General features: G+C 43.4%; 1 protein-coding gene across 1 annotated transcript in view; it reads right to left on the minus strand.

Annotated features, from left to right (window-relative positions):
- Nucleotides 1-15,599, minus strand: part of LOC140714321 (collagen and calcium-binding EGF domain-containing protein 1-like) — a 176,862-nt gene extending 161,263 nt beyond the window's left edge. The window contains exons 1-2 of the mRNA XM_073025473.1: nt 15,294-15,599; nt 14,616-14,696 (exon numbers count right to left, since the gene is read on the minus strand). Coding sequence (XP_072881574.1) covers nt 14,616-14,696; nt 15,294-15,361 — 149 coding nt within the window. The 5' untranslated portion in view covers nt 15,362-15,599. The remainder of the gene's footprint in view (nt 1-14,615; nt 14,697-15,293) is intronic.
- Nucleotides 15,600-16,883: the final 1,284 nt, after the last annotated feature.

Genomic DNA, 16,883 nt, shown 5'->3' on the forward strand with positions numbered 1-16,883 from the left:
AGCCATTTCACTGTTGAATGCCTGCGGCAAAGGTTTCTACACAGCGCACAAACAAGGCAGGGGAGAGTGGGCAACCTTGCCTGACTTCATCACCCGATTCATAATCCTCCTTCCTAATCCTCAGTCGAGCTCTTGATTCTGTTTAACTAATTGGTCTGATCGTTACCAACCTGACATCCTGATGCTAAACTAATTTCCCCATATTAACTGATCTAAATCAATTTCCTGGATGATTATATTTTGCAAACCTGCTCTCAAATTAAGCATACTGGGGCTTGACTTTTCATTATTTCTCAGTGTAGTGTTAGTAATATCTGAGATGTAATTGTTCCTGTGGTAAATACTTGCAAATCAGCACACACAAAATGCTGGAGGAACTCAGCAGGAAAGGCAGCATCCATGAAAATGAATAAACAGTTGACATTTTGGGCTGAGACCCTTCTTCAGGACTGGAAAGGAAGGGGGAAGATGCCAGAATGAAAAGGTGGGGGTTGGGTGAAGGAGGATAGCTAGAAGGTGATAGGTGAAGCCAGGGGGTAGGGGGTAGGGCTAGATTGGAAGAAATCTGATAGGAGAGAGAATGAACCATAGGAGAAAGAGAATGAGGAAGGGACCCAAGGGGAGATGATAGGTAGGTGAGAGGTCAGAGTGGGGAAAAGAAGAGGGGTGGGGAAGGGAATTTTTTTTTTACCAGAATGAGAAATCGATATTCATGCCCTCAGGTTGGAGGCTACCTAAATGGAATATAAGGTGTTGCTTCTCCACCCTGAGGATGGGCTCATCGTGGCACAGGGGTGCTGTAATGAAGAATAACTTCTCTTTATACATCTCCTTTCATACTAAGTCCTCATTGATCCACTTTGCTCCGTCTTCTGCAAGACAACAGTTTTAAAATAAAAACACAAAATGCTGGCAGAACTCAGCAGGCCAGACAGCATCTATGGGAGGAGGTAGTGACGACGTTTCGGGCCGAAACCCTTCATCAGGAGTGAAGTAACATGGGATAGTTGAGGGGGGATAAGAAGTGGGGGGAGGGATGAAGTAGAGAGCTGGGAAGTGATAGGCTGAAAGGAAATGGGCTAGGGGGAAGGTGGAGAATTATGGGAAATAAAAGAGAAAGAAAGGTAGGGCTGGGGGAGATTATAGTGAGGGGGAAAAGAGAAAGAGAACCAGATTAAAATTATAGATAGGGATGGGGTAAAGGGGGGGTTAGGGGTATCAACGGAGGTCTGTGAGTTGAATGTTCATGCCGGCAGGTAGAAGGCTACCTCGGCGGGAGATAAGGTATTGCTCCATCAACCTGCGTGTGGCCTCATCTTGATGGTAGAGGAGGCCATGGACAGACATATCAGAGTGGGAGTGGTCTGTGGAATTGAAGTGTGTGGTTTTAAAACATCCATCTTTACTATACTGCAGTTAACTCTTCCATGGCCCAATTCTTCCATGTCAACCAGGTGCCCATCAATGATGAGACAAAGCTTTTCATTGATTCTATTGTATTTCTTTGTTCTACTCTGAATGCCTGCAAGAAAATGAATCTCAGGATTGTATATTGTGACACATACATACTTCGATATTAAATTTATTTGAACTTTGAACATATCATTTCTTCATTGTTACTGGGTTTAGGTCCTGGGGCTCTCTCCCCAAATGATTATTGGGGAAACAGTGGTTCAATAAGATGGCTCATCACCATATCTCAAGGGCTATCGGGCGATTAAAACTGGAAAATTCAGGAAAACATTCTATAATGCCTTTCACTTCCCTTCAGCATGTTCCAGAACAAGTTACAAACAAACCACCAACCATTTGTCCCGATCCGGCCACATAAACAAAATGGCCAAGATAGCACCATAATGATCTAGTTCCTCCAAAGGCCAAGGAAATTCGGCATGTCTCAGTGAAACCTACCAATTTTTACAGATCCAATATAGAAATCATGCTATCCATGTTCACCACAGCTTGGTATGGCAAGAGCCTACCAATGGACTCACTTTCAAGGACTCTACAACCTATATGCTCAGCATTATTTATTTATTATTTGTTCTTTGTACTTACACATTGGTTGTTTGTCAGCTCTTTTCATATACAGTTTTTCATTAATCCTATTCTATTTCTTTGTCTTACTGTGAAAGTAGCACGACACTATTACAGCTCAGGGCGTTCTCAAGTTCGGAGTTCAATTCTGCTGCTATCAGTAAGGAGGCTGTATGTCCTCCCTGTGGAATGCATGTGTTTTACCCGGGTGCTCCAGTTTCCTCGAAGGGCAATAAGGGCCTACTCTGCACTGTATCTCTAAACTAAATATGAAAAAGAATCTCAGGATAGTATATGGCAACATATATATGTATTTTGAAAATAAATACATTTTGAACTTAGTTCTGCCCAAGACCATAGGAGATTTGTGAACTCAGCTCAGCACATCATGGAGACAACCTCTCCACCATTGACCTCATGTACAGCTCCATTTGCCTCGGTAAAGCAGACAACATAATCACGGACCCATCACACTCCAGTCATTCTCTCTGCTCCCCTCTCCTGTCAGGCAGAAGCCACGGAAGCTTGAAAGCACATACCACCAGACTCAAGGACAGCTTCTATCCCACTGTTATCAAGCTGTTGAGCAGACCTCTCGCTCTCCAAAAGGATAAACTCTTGATCTCAAAGTTCAAAGTAAATACATTATCAAATTACGTATACCGTACTTCATCGTATATCACCTTGAGACTCATTTTCTTGCAGACATTTATAGGGTTAAAAAAATGGAATTTACCAAAAAAAAACAAAGACAGACGAAGACTAATGAGCAAACAATGTGCAAAAGACAACTGTGCAAATAAAAAAATACTGAGACCACAAGTTGTAAAGAGTCTTTGAAAGTGAATCGGTAGGTTGTAGAATAAGTTCAGAGTAGTGATGAGTGAAGTGATCCACACTGGTTCAGGAGCCTCCTTGCTTTGGGTCTTGCATGTGAATCTGCATTACACTATCTCCATAGCAACATCACTACGTTCAATATTTTGATTTTCTTTTTACCACATCGGTGTACTTATGTAAAGCATGATCTGATTCGATGGCACACCAACAAGGTTTTCTCTGTATCTTGGTACATGGGGCAAAAATAAACCAATATTAATATCAGTATTTTTGACAAGTCATCCCTTCTACAACAGAGATTAAATAATCTGCTCAAAGCTTCCTTCAAGAAGTGAAGCATCCACACTGACTGCCCCACGAGCACTCAAAGTGGAAACCTTAAGACCACACAGTGTAGGTGAGAGAAGGAATCTACCACTTCATAAACTACCACCCACCCATCTTCCACCATGAATGCCCCACCTGTGAAAGGGTGTTTTCCACACTGGCATCATTGGCTGCCTTGGAACCCACAGAACCACAGGAGAAGCTTGTCCTCAAACCCAAGGTGTTACCTGTCAGGAACTTCCACAATGCAGGACATAGCTCAGCCAAACTGCACAGTTTGTTCCATGAAAGCATAATGTGAGGACTGATCAGGTAATCTACTTCAAGAACGTTCAGGGAGTGTTTAATGTTACCCAGAGTAACGCATTGTTGAGGTAGTGGCCAAGAATTGTATGAAGGATATACAGGATCAGTGCAAGTTCAAATGCAACTTCAATTTTATTCTCATTCAACCATATATACCACCAAATGAAACAAGGTTCCTCCAAACCAAGGTGCACAATACAGTACCTATAACTCACACACAACACATTAAGTAATATTGCTACAAATAAACCAGCAAAAACGAAACATATTCCAGAAGATTTACATTTAGCATAAAGTGCATTCATAACACAAGTTATTAAAAAAATCAACAGACTCGCGACGCAAGTTGAAAAGTAACAGTACTACACTGTTGGCACCTCATAGGTGATGAGACCTGGGTGAGGCCAGGGAGTTCAGCTGCCACATGGCTATAAGATTAACTTTATTTGTCACAAGTACATCAAAACATAAAAACGTACAGTGAAATGTGTTGTTTGCATCAATGACTAGCGAAGTCAGAGGATTGTGCTGGGGCAGCCTGCAAGTGTCACCATAGCAATGCCAATATAGCATGTCCACAACTTACTAACACCCCTACCCTAACTGTATGCCTTTGGAAGATGGGAGGAAACCAGAGCACCCAGAGGTAACCCATGTAGTCACAGGGAGAATGTACAAAGTCCTTACAGAGAGCAGCAGGAATTGAACCCCAATCGGTGATTGTTGGCACTATAAGGCATTTTGCTGATCGCTATGCTACTGTGGGCTGATGGTGAGCATGGAGATGATGGGCCAAATGGTACTGAATCATACAGACAGAGCCTCAGCAAAATCTTATTCAGAGGTTGCTAATAATAACTCTACAGCTTGATTTGTGTGTTCACCTCTGGTTCAGAACTTGAACACACAGCCTCCTGACATGGAGATGCAGTCACGCATTCAACCACTTTATCTGGACTTGTGAAATGTAACCGCCAGCCACTTACAACAAACCAAAGTTTTAATCTCAATAGAAGCACAGTGTGAAAGGAAAACTTAAAATAGATTCCTTTTTAGATAGGCAACTTAGTTTGAAGGTTAAGATTTCATCAGATAAGCTTCACCAATTTATCCTTCAAGACCTCATACCTACACTAACACAGTCCCTGTTTTACTGCGCTTTCATATGTCCTGATCCTACATAGAAGAGTTCCTCTCACCATGAATCATTTTATCATTTCCTGTCAGTCAATTTATGGTCAGATACTGCTGCACCTAGTGTTACTTAATGTACATACAATCAATCTATGTATGTCAGCTAACCTTATGTATATATGGCCAAACTCAACAGTTCCTTGTACATTTTGTTTATAAGATTGCTTTTATAGTTTACTTATTGTGTTTATTGTGCTTCGTGTGTCTTTTTATGCTGTATTGGATTCTGAGTAGCAATCATTTTGCTCTCCTTTATCCTTGTGCACTGAAATATGACAACTTGAATCTTGAAAGGTGAAATTACCTGCATTAAGTCTCTTTCGGGATGAGTTTAGCTGAGCAAGTTAGTTGATACGTATAGTTACCGAACCAGTGCATTGCGGGTAAAGCCCTCCCAACCATTGAGTATATCTACATGACACACCGTCGCAGGAAAGCAGCATCCATCAGAGATTCCCCCCCCCCCCCTCCCCACCCAGACCATGCAATTTTCTCACTGCTGCCATCAGGTAGAAGGTACAAGAGCATCAGCACCACCAGGTTCAAGAACAGTTACCACCCCACTACCATCAGGCTCTTGAATAAAGGGCATTAACTACACTCACTTGCCCATCCATTGAGATGTTCCCACAACCAATGATCTCACTTTAAGGACTCTTTATCTTGTTATCTGATGTTCACATTATTTATTGCTATTTATTTATATTTGCATTTGCACAGTTTGTTGAATTCTGCACTCTAAGTTGATCTTTAATTGATCCTGTTATCATTACTATTCTATAGATTTTTTCAGTTGGACTGCAGGAAAATGAATCTCAGGGTGTTATGGTGACGTACAGTACATGTACTTTGATAATAAATTGATTTTGAACTTTGAACTTTAGAGTTATCTGGTGTAAAGTTGTTCTGCATTTTTCACTCTAAGTTGTTCCAATGCGCTCAGACTAATCTCATTTCTAATGAGGCGTGCTAGCACCTATAATAGAACATGCACAAACTGGTCCATTATAAATGGCCTGCAGTGTATGCCGAAAAGAAGGATTGACACACACTACATTCTGTGGAGTACAGTGAATATGTACAAATCAGTTAAAGGGCAGTAAATCAATTAAAGAATATTAGAAGATATCATATGTCACAAAAACAAGTGGCAAGGTGTTTACAAACCTCAGTGCACCAGTTAATTACATAAATTCACCATCACTTATTTGTTTGGACTTAGCCACATATAAAAGAGTGAACTGCTTTCAAAGGGATTTCATTATGGTCCAGTGCAGTTGGATCCAGTTCTTTGATCTGATGATTATCCGATACTCCTCGGCATTGTTACCAGGATTTCCTCAAAGCCCAGAAACATGCCTTTGAAATTCTCGTGACGCTGCAGGAGATTCTCATCAGAGTTTCAGAGAGGCGAATTGTTAAGTCTTTCATTGCAAAGTTATTGCAGTCTACATCCTTCCTAAGCACAATACCAGATAAAGCAGTGATCAGAAAAGTGAAATGGTGAATTGCGAAGGAACAGACACGTGATTGCACAATACTGAACTACATGATTTTGTTCTCTGGAATATGCAAATATAGGTAAGAATGTATAGTACTGGACAAGGCAACTGTTACTCCTCTAGTTGGTCACGGAGTCAGAGAATTTATTTTAAATTTCAAAGTACATTTATTATCAAAGTATGTACACTATATACAACCTTGAGATTTGTCTCCTTTCAGGCGGCCATAAAACAAAGAAACCCAATGGAACCCATTAAAAGAGGAGGTCGTCAAGCACCCAATGTGCAGAAAAATAAGAATACCCAGAACTGAGATTCACAAAAGTGAGTCTGCAGTCACGAAACCAGTCATCACTGCGGCCGATTCAGGAGCCCATTAGGTGCAGGCCACAGCCCCAGCTCAGCAGAGAGACGAGTAAGCTGCACTAGTCAGTCCCTCACCTCCATCTACTACCTTTTCTAACTGGCCCAGTGCTTAAATCATCCAAACCTCGAGTCATTCCTCACTCTCTGACCTGGGTCTTGCCACATTGATATGCTCAAAACCACAGAGAAGACCCTTTGGTTCACCTCTTCCATGTAGATCAAGTTGTATACTTCAGCTAGTCCAATTTGCCTGCATTTTTCCAGTATCCCTTTAAATATTTCCTGTCCATGTACCTGCCTAAATATTTTTCAAACATTGTAATTGTACATGTCTCTACCACTTTTTCACACAGCTCATTCTATGCACCCATCACAATCTGTGTAGAAACTTTGCCTGTCAGGTTCTCATTAAAACTTTTCCCTCTTAGTGTAAACCTCTGCCCTCCAGTTTTAAACTCCCCTACCTTGGGAAAAAGACTGTGGCCATCCCCTCTATCCTGCCCACTAAGATTTTATATACATTTTGTAAAATCTCCTACACTCCAAAGTAAAAGCCACAGCTTATCCAGTCTCTGCTCATAACTGAAGCTCTCCCATCCTGGAAAAGAAACTACTAGTACACCATTCTGCCTCCATTCCAGAGGTACTACCATGCTGCCATTCTGCAGTCAAGACTCAAAACATCTCGCAGTCTCACTTTCTTTTACCCACCTGAAGTTAAGTGAGTAGCTCATTGCTATCCTGTCTCAGTATCTCCTCTAACACGTGATGGATTTCAAATGCCAAGATTGGGACCACTGCTAGAAAAAGTCAGAGAGTCACAAAGGTCTATAGCACAGATTTACCTCATTTCCTTTCTTCTGATCTCAATTTACCTGACATCCACAAATTTCACCATGGCAAGGAAAATTACATTTAATACAGCCTTAGATAAGGTCAAAGAGAGATACAACATAGACATAGGGCCTTTCACTCACCAAATCTACATTGGCCTTCACTGAACTTTGCAGTAAATTTATTTTCAAAGTAAATACGTCACTATGTACTACCCTGAGATTCATTTCCTTGCAGGCATTCACAGCAGAACAAAGAAATATAACAGAACCACACAAAACTAATAAATGACCAATGGGCAGATGAAGACAACCTGTGCAAATACAAAAAAATGAACAAATAATAAATAGCTAGGTAATTAAATGAGAAATTGAGTTGTAGAATCCTTGACTGTGAGCCCATAGGTTGTGCAACCAGTTCAGTGTTGAGGTGAGTAAATTTATCCACATTGGTTAAAACACTCATTTGTAGAAAAGCCCTGTAATAATCCCTTGCAATGGTAGTCAGCAAATTACAGTGCATCAGTCTAATCAAGGAATTCAGAGTTCAGGTAGATTATTGGCACTGAGACTGGCTGAATGACTGGCTGAAGTTATAAGAAGAATATAAAAAAATGGAAAGAAAGCACAGTCTGCTGGAGGAACTCAGCGGGTTGAGCATCATCAGCAAGAGGAAAGTAATTGTTGATATTTCGGGTTGAAAAACTTCATCAAAACTTCTTGATGTAGGACTACCCTGATGCAGGGTTTCAACCCAAAATGTCGATTTTTTCTTTCTTCCCATTGACGCTGCTCAGCCCACTGAGTTCCTCCAGCAGATTGTGTGCTGCTCCAGATTCCAGAATCTGAAGTTTCAAGTCTCCATAAGAAAGAGAAGCAAGAGTGGATCATTGGAACTATTCCATTGTTCGGCAAGACCAGATTAATCTCATACCTCAGCAACACTTTTCTGCAGTAACCTCACATCTCTTGATGGAATTGCAGAGTCACAGAGTATCAAAACAGCCCAACTAGTCCATGCCGAACTGTTATTCAGTCTATGGCATTGGAGCTGTGCTTAGCTTCACTGTCGTAAGTGTAAAGCAAGTAGAGTAGGTGGCTAAGCTCACAACCTTGTGGTGATGGAGATTATGGTGACGTTGTTGTTGCCAATCCGAACTGACTGAGGTGTACAAGCAAGCAAATCAAGAATCCAGTCGCACAAGGAGCTGTTGAGGCCTAGGACTGGAAGATTATTGATGAGTTTTGAGGGGGTGATAGTACTGAATTCCAAGCTGTCGTCAATGAAGAGCATCCTGATGTATTCATATTTGCTGTCCAGATGTTCCAGATGAGATGGGATCTCCTGTTCACCTGTTGTGACGATAGGCAAATTGGAATGGATCCAAGTTGCTTCGCAGGCAGGTGTTGATGTTTCAAAGCACTTCATCGCAGCGGATGCAAGTGCCACTGGATGTTAGTCATTGAGGCAAACTGTTGCATTCTTCTTAAGCATTGGTATAATTGAAGCTGACTTGAAACAGGTGGGCTACCTCAGACTGTCAAAGCAAGAGGTTAAGGACCTCAGTGAACACTCCAACCAGTTGATCAGAACAGGTCTTTAGTACTCAGCCAGGTACCTTGTCCGGGCCGAATGCTTTCCTTGGGTGCACCCTCTGGAAGGATGGTCTCACATTGACCTCAGAGACTGAAATCACAGTGTCACTGGGGGTTGTAGGAGTCCGTGAAGGTTCATGAATGTTTTGACAGTCAAAGTGAGCATAAGGGGCATTAAACACATTTACGAGCAAAGCCGCAATGTCACTTGGTTTCATTTTGTAGGAAGTAATAGCATTCAAGCCCCGCCACAGCTGTCGAACATCCTTCAGTAATTCACGTTTGGTCCAGAATTGCCATGTCATACGTGAAATGGCTTTCTAGACATCATACCTAGACTTTTTGTACCTTACTTGATTGCCAACCTTGAACACCACTGATCTGGCCCTCAGCAGATTGTGAATCTCATGGTTCATCAAAGACTTCTGAAGAATTTTGTGAGGGGCACAGCGCCTATGGCTGTTTTTATAAAGTCCATGACAACCAGGATGTATTCGTTCACAGATCCCCACCTTTTGCTTTCTCTGAATCAGCAGTCTGGTCCATGCCATGTATCGAGAAGCCCTCAGTTCTTACCAACATATCCACTGTATTGCGGGTGAGCCATATCTCTGTGAAACACAGAACACAACAGTTCTTCCTTTCCCACCAATACAGTAATCTTGTCCTTAGGTTCTCAAACTTGTTCTCCAGCGACTACATTTGCTAATAAGATGCTGGATAGAGGAACTCCATTCCTCAGCACTTCAGCTTGGCTTGGAGTCCTCCCCCTCTTTCGGCCTTGGCCATGTGCCTTTGCCCACTTAAATGTGCCATACATGCATGCTTGAGAATTAAATCTGCTAAGTCCTTAAGAAGATCATGAAATCGCTTGCTCATTAAGACGGTGTCAACATACATGGCTTATAGGTAATTACAGGCTGCAGATTGCAGTGAAAGTAATTCAGAAGAAGCATATTTAGAAGTTTTATAAGCAGCTCACAACACATTGCCGTGGTTCACCAGCACCATCTTGGAGTTGTAATTCTTCGTAATTGCATCAATATGTTGGGCCCAGGATTGATCTTCAGAGATGTTGACACCCAAGAACTTGAAACTGCTCACCCGTTCCACCTCTGATCTGGTGAGCGTCCACAATCCACAATCAATTCTTTGGTCTTACTGACATTGAGTGCATGGTTATTGTTGTGACACCACTTAACTAGCTGGTCTATTTTACTCCTGTATGCCTCCCGTCACCATCCCGCCAACAATAATTGTGTCATTGGCAATTTTGTAGATGGGGCTTGAGCTGTGCCTAGCCGCTCAGTCATGTCAAGAGAGTAGAACAATGGGCGAAGCATGCATCTTTGACGTGCACCACTGTTGATTATCAACGAGGAGGAGATGTTATTTCCGATCCACACAGACTATGGTCTCCTGGTGAGGAAGTCAAGGATCCAGTTGCAGGGGGAGGTACAGAGGACCAGGTTTTGGAGCTGGTTGACAAGAACTGAAGGTATGATTTTGTTGAGCACTGAGCTGTAATCAGCAGCCTGACAAAGGTATTACTGTTGTCCAGGACATCCAAGGCTGAGTGGAGAGCCAGTGAGACTGCTTCCACTGTAGGTCTATTGTGGCCACTGGCAAATTACAGCGGGTCCAGGTCCCTGTTCGGCAAGAGTTGATGCCAGCCTTGACCAACTTCTCAAAGCACTTCATCACAGTAGGCGTGAGTGCCACTGAGAGATAGTCATTGAGGCAGCTCACACTGCTCTTCTTGGCTGTTGGCATGATTGTTGCCCCTTTGAAGCGGGTGGAACCTTCGACAGCAGCAGTGAGACGTTAAGGATGTCCTTGAACACAGCCTCCCCAGATGGTTGGCACAGGTTTTCAGAGCCCTACCAGGTAGATAATCAGGGTCTGATGCCTTGCAGGAGTTCACTCTCTTGAAAGATGTTCTGATGTCAGCTTCCAAGACAGAGATAACAGGGTCACCAGATACATCAGCAATTCGCTCAGGTGTAGTTGTATTCTCCCTTACAAAGCGTGCATACAAGGCGTTCAACTTATCTGGGAGTGAAGCACCACAGCCACTCATGATGCTAGATTTCACGTGTAGGAAGATATGGCTTGCAAACTTAGTCAGAGCTGACGTGCATTCAATTCTGTTTCTAACCTCAACAGGAATTAAGTTTTTTCTCTCTTTAAATAGCCTTTAAATACCTGGAGTTCTTGCATAGCTCTAGATCACTGGTCTTGAATGCCACAGATCTCAGCAGACTATGAATCTCCTGGTTCATCTATGGCTTTTAGTCTGGGTATGTCCGGTACGTTCTCAAAGTCATGCACTCTTGACAAAGTCGGTGACAACTGTGGCGTATTCATTCGGATTTGAAAATGAATCCCTGAATATTGTCCAGTCCATTGACTCAATGCAGTCGTGGAAGCACTCCTCCACCTCCCTTAACCACCTTCCTCCACCTTCTTGGTCCTCACCACCAGTCCTACTATTTAGTCTCTGCCTATACTCTGGGAGTAAAAGTACAGCCATGTGATTGGACTTTCCAAAGTGTGGGTGTGGGATGGCACAGTAAGTGAGCATAACAGTGGTATAACAATGGTCAAGCATGTTGGCTCCCCGGTTCCATAGGTGATAATTGGTGGTAGTTGTTCAGACACTTCAAGCTGTCCTGGCTGTAATCCCCCGCAATGATAGGGAAGGCATCAGCATGTACTGTTTTGTGCCTGTTGCTTACAGAGCTTAGCTCCTCCACTGCCTGCCTGATGTTGGCCTGAGGTGGAATGCACACCACTACCAGGATGATGGCAGAAAACTCCCTTGGCAGATAAAAAGGACAACATTTAACATTAGATGTTTCAGGTCGGGTGAGCAGGACCAAGAACCGCCATGTCCGTGCACCACAAAGAGTTAGTCATAAAGCATACTCCATCTCCTTTGCCTTTAAAAGATTGAGCTATTCTGTCTTTGCAGAGAATGATGAAGTCATCGAGCTGCTGCGTTAGGTCTGAAATAGGACGGGCAGCCAAGTTTCTGTGAAGCAAAGTACACAGCAGTCTTTGATGTCCCTCTGATAAGATGTTTCCTCTCAGGTTCCCCTTAAATATTTCACCCTTAACCCATGACCTCTAGTCCTTGTCTCTCCTAACCTCAATGGAAAATCCTCCTTCCATTTATCCTATTTATTCCGCTCATAAAGTGTATACCACTGTCAAGTTTCCCTTCATTCTCCTATGAATTAAGTCCTAATCTACTCAACCTTTCCCACAACTCAGGTCCTCAAATGCAGCAAACGTCCTTGTAAATTTTCTCTACAATCTTCCAAATTTTTTGATATCTTTCCTGTAGGTAGATAACCAAAACAGCACACAATACTCCAAATTAGGGCTCACCAATGTCTAATACAACTTCAGCCATTTGGCCCATCAATTTTAGCCCTTTGTTCATTCTTAAAATATGTCATATTTTACCACTCAACCTCCATATCTTCTACTTTCTAGCTACTTAATAATTTGTCAATCCCAGTGAATGCGCTCGATGCTGAGCATACAAACTTGTGAGGTAGAGGACTGCAAAGATTAACATTCCTCTGCATAAAGACTTTTCTCCACATCTCTATCCTAAATAGTTGATCCTTATCATAACACAATGATCCCTAATTCTAGACTCCATGGTCAGAATGAATGACCTATCTCCCTTCCAATCATAACAGTTTTAATGAGCTCCATAGGATACAAGATATAGGAGCAGAATTAGGTTATTCGGCCCATCATGTCTTCTCCACCATTCTATCATTGCTAACAGTTTTTTTTTTATTTCAACCACATTCTCCCACCTTCTTGCTGTAACTTTTAATTCCCTTACCAATCAAGAATCCATCAATCTCTGCCTTAAATGCACCCAGTGACTTGGCCTTCACAGCCCTCTGTGCAATAAGTTCCACAGATTCACCACCCTCTGAAGAAATCCCTCCTTGACTCAGTTCTAAAGGGGCATCCCTTTATTCTGAGGCTGTGCCCTTGGATCCTACAGTAGAAAATTTCCACCGTGAGAACACTTGCAGGAGCTGACACCTCACAGAACATACAACGTAACAGTCATCACAGGCCCTTCAGCCCATGATGTTCAGCCAACATTTTAACCTACTCTAATATCAATCTAACCCTTCCCTCACGCATAGCCTTCTATTTTCAATCTTCCATGTGCCTTTCTAAGAGTTCCTTAAATGTCTCCACTGCATCTGCCTCCAACACCATTCCTGGCAAGATATTCCCTGCTCCTAACACTCACTGTTTCAAAAAAAAACCTTAGCTGTGACATCTCCCCTCTTTCATTATGCCTCCTTAGCCATTTCTGCCCTGGGAAAAAGTCTTTGGCTGTCTACTCAATCTATGCCTTTTATTGTCTTGTACATCGCTATCAAGTCACCATTCATATTCCTTTGCTCGATAGAGAAAAGTCCTAGCTTGCTAAACCTATCCTCATAAGACATGTTTTCTATTCTAGGCAGCATCCTGGTAAATCTCCTCTGCACCCTCTCTAAAGCTTCCACATCCTTTCCAATAATGAGGTGACCAGAACTGAACATAATGCTCCAAGTGTGTTTTAAGTTTAGAGAAATTGTCTTCAACCTGAGGCATTAACTCTTGTTTCTTGCCTTACAGATGCTGCCTGACCCACCGAGCGATTCCTGCAGTTCCTGATTTTTTTAAAATTCTGACATGAAATGCTTACTGGTTTCTCTCTCCAAGGACTGTTTGCATTCTTCCAGAATATTGGAGGCTGAGGTTTGGCCTTGTAAAATCATGACAAGATTAATGGTCACAGTCTTTTCCCCAAGGCTGGGGAGTCTTAACTAGAGGGCATAGGTTTATGGAGAGAGGGGAAAGATTTGAAAAGGATCTGAGGGGCAACTTTTTTTTTTACATAGAGGATGGTGGAGGAAGCTCTAGAGGTGGACATGGTACAAATATATTTGAACGGGTACATGTATGGAAACGTTTTGGAGGGATATGATAGCTAGTGGGTGGCACAGTTAGCACAATCATAGTGCCAGCAGTCATCAGTCAGGGTTCAATTCCCGATGCTGTCTCAAAGGAGTTTGTATGTTCTCTCACAACCAAGGGGACAGAAGGTTTCCTCCTACATTCCAAATACATATTAGGTCAAGGTTAGTAAGATACAGGCATGCTATGTTGGTGCCAGAAGCCTGATGACACCTGTGGACTCCCCCCAACACCAAGGATTGTGTAGGTTATTCAGGCATTTTAATGTGTGTTTCAATGTTTTCATGTACACGTGACAAATAAAGCTAATCTGTATCTTTAACTGAGACCAGCTGATGAGGGCAAATTGGTCAGCATCAACAAGATGGGCTGAAGATTTGTTCCCTTGCTGTATAATTCTATAGACCCAGCTGTCTGTTCTCTCTCTGTCCCTTGGCCTCTTTAACCCTAACTATACACTGAGCATAACAAAACACAGGTGTCCAGTCTTATCAGGGCCTTAAATCCACTCCCAATTGCAGCTGTGGTTCAAAGGGTACAGGAACTTGACCCTATTGTCACCATATTAACCCCGCTGGGAAAATTCTTGTTAACCCCGAAACCTTACCTTAAACACGTGGATACCTCCCCAGACGCCTTGGTACAGCGATATTCCAACGTGGCCACATGATTCGCAGAGCAAGCTTCGCTGATTAAAACAATATGAAACCTTTAGCCATTATGCGTTGGCTGTCAAAGAAGGAATTACAGAGTGCTCTCACACGAGCCGTGGTTCGGACGAAACCCTCGGAGTTAAAGGGGAGGTTGTCAGCAATTTTATTTTGAGATTCTTATAGCAATCGAATCTACACCAACTCACTCACTAACTCCCCGAGTGCATGGCAACTTTTTTTTTTGTTTCGCCCTAAAGAATGTTTTAGAAACGTTCAAGGTTCCGCTGCCCCAGTACAGAGAATTAACAGAGCGTGGAGAAGTAATTGGCAAACTGGTGCAGAATTTCCCGCATCTTTGCTGGTTGTTTTTTTTTTTGGGGGGGGGGTTCCAGCGATTCACAGTTAACTCCCGAATTTGTGGGACAAATTGGATGCCCGCTCCTTTAATAAAACTGCTTCCCAGCGGAGTGCTTAGCTTCTGGGATGCGAGTGCCGATTTCTGTAACAGGCGCTAACGCGCTCGAAGGAACGCTTCGGGTTATAAAGCGCATACATCCACACAGCGCTCCGTTTAGCCCCCGTCTCCTGTTGTATTAACGTGTTAACACTGGGGGAGATTAATTAACTCTTACCTCTCCAACTGGGCTCGCACGATAGAATAGAGGCGAACGGATGACACCAGGACGAAGGCGAAAATCATCGCCACTTTATCTCTGCAGTTCACGTCCTTGGCGACCTATGAAGATTCCCCTCCCATGCCGGAGATGACACAGCGCTCGTTGGCCGTAATTTCTGATTTCCTCGTGGGTTTGGTTCAGTGGGGGGAGGGGGCAGAACTGGAGGTGTGGAAGAGTTGTTCTGTGAAGCACGCGATGCGCAACTCCCCCGTCCCAGAGCGGAGAGCGGGGCAAGAGGAGGGTGGAGAATTTGGCTCGATCCCAGCTGACGGGTCTCCCCAAACCTTTCCCTCCAGTAATAAAACGGGAACTGTCCGCATTGCTCTTGGGAAACAGTTTGACCTGGTGTTACCGTGTCCTGTAACTGACGAGGTGAAATTGACGCTCCTTCCACCCCCCGTATACTCACCGCGCACATCCCTCCCACTATCTCAATCTAACCTAGCAGCTCCGGATCGTCAGGGACTTGATGAAATGTCTCAGCCTGAAATGTCGACTGTTTATTCCACTCCATAGATGCTGCCTGACTTACTGAGCTTCTATATTTCCGTGCTTTGCTCAAGATTTACAGCATCTACAGAATTTCTCGTGTTTATGATTTGCCTCCTTAAGATGACCATAGCCGGGGTGGGGGATAGTGGGGATAAACTCCCGTTGCCTATTAAATGCTCCCAATGTCGTGCATCTCAAATAGCCTCTGACAAACAAGTCCACATCCTGGCCTTAATTGCTAAACCCGGCGGAACCTTTTCTACTGACAGAAGGAGCAAAGGCGCCTTAAATCCAGTCGCTTCGGGCAGTGGGGGCTAGTCAGCCGTGGAGAAGGAAAACTCTAATCTCAAACCTCCAGCTGCCTTGCACATACTCACACACGGGGAAAGCTTCGGGAGTAAACCCCGAGGGAAAATGCAGAGCTGGAGCCCCTCAGGCAGTCTGAATTTGAGTTGGCTGGCAGCTCTTGCCAATCTGTTTCGGTCTCTGCCGTTGCTTTCGATTCATCGGCTGTGTGGAGTGGGGGGGGGGAGGGGCTGCTACATGGGCAACAGCTTGCTCCCCATATCGTTCTGTCCTGGTTAGCGTGCTGACTTGTGCATCAACTTCAACAACCAGGACGCATCATTTGCAGCTCCCGGATTTATGTTCAGTTTTGGTCATCGCGTTACAAGAAAGTTGCAATTAAGCTGGAAAGAGTGCAGAGGAGATTTACCAAGATGTTGCTGGGACTTGAGGGACTGAGTTACGGGGAGAGGTTGAGAAGCTTGGGACTATTTCCATTGGAGTATAGGAGAATGAGGAGTGATCTTACAGAGGTGCATAAAATTACGAAGGGAAGATAGGGTAAATGAATGCATACAATCTTCTCCCTTGGGATGGGAAATCAAGGGTTTAAGGTGAGAGGGGAAAGATTTAAACCAGTTGCAGATTTGGAGAGAAATTAGTTTTTCTCTGGACCAAAAGAGAGTGGGATGTGGGCGACGTGTCAACTAGGTTTAATCCAAGAGAATTCATATTTGAAACTGCTGGTGGAACTCAATGAGTCAGGTA

This window comes from Hemitrygon akajei, chromosome 21, assembly GCF_048418815.1.
Source record: "Hemitrygon akajei chromosome 21, sHemAka1.3, whole genome shotgun sequence".
Taxonomy (NCBI): domain Eukaryota; kingdom Metazoa; phylum Chordata; class Chondrichthyes; order Myliobatiformes; family Dasyatidae; genus Hemitrygon; species Hemitrygon akajei.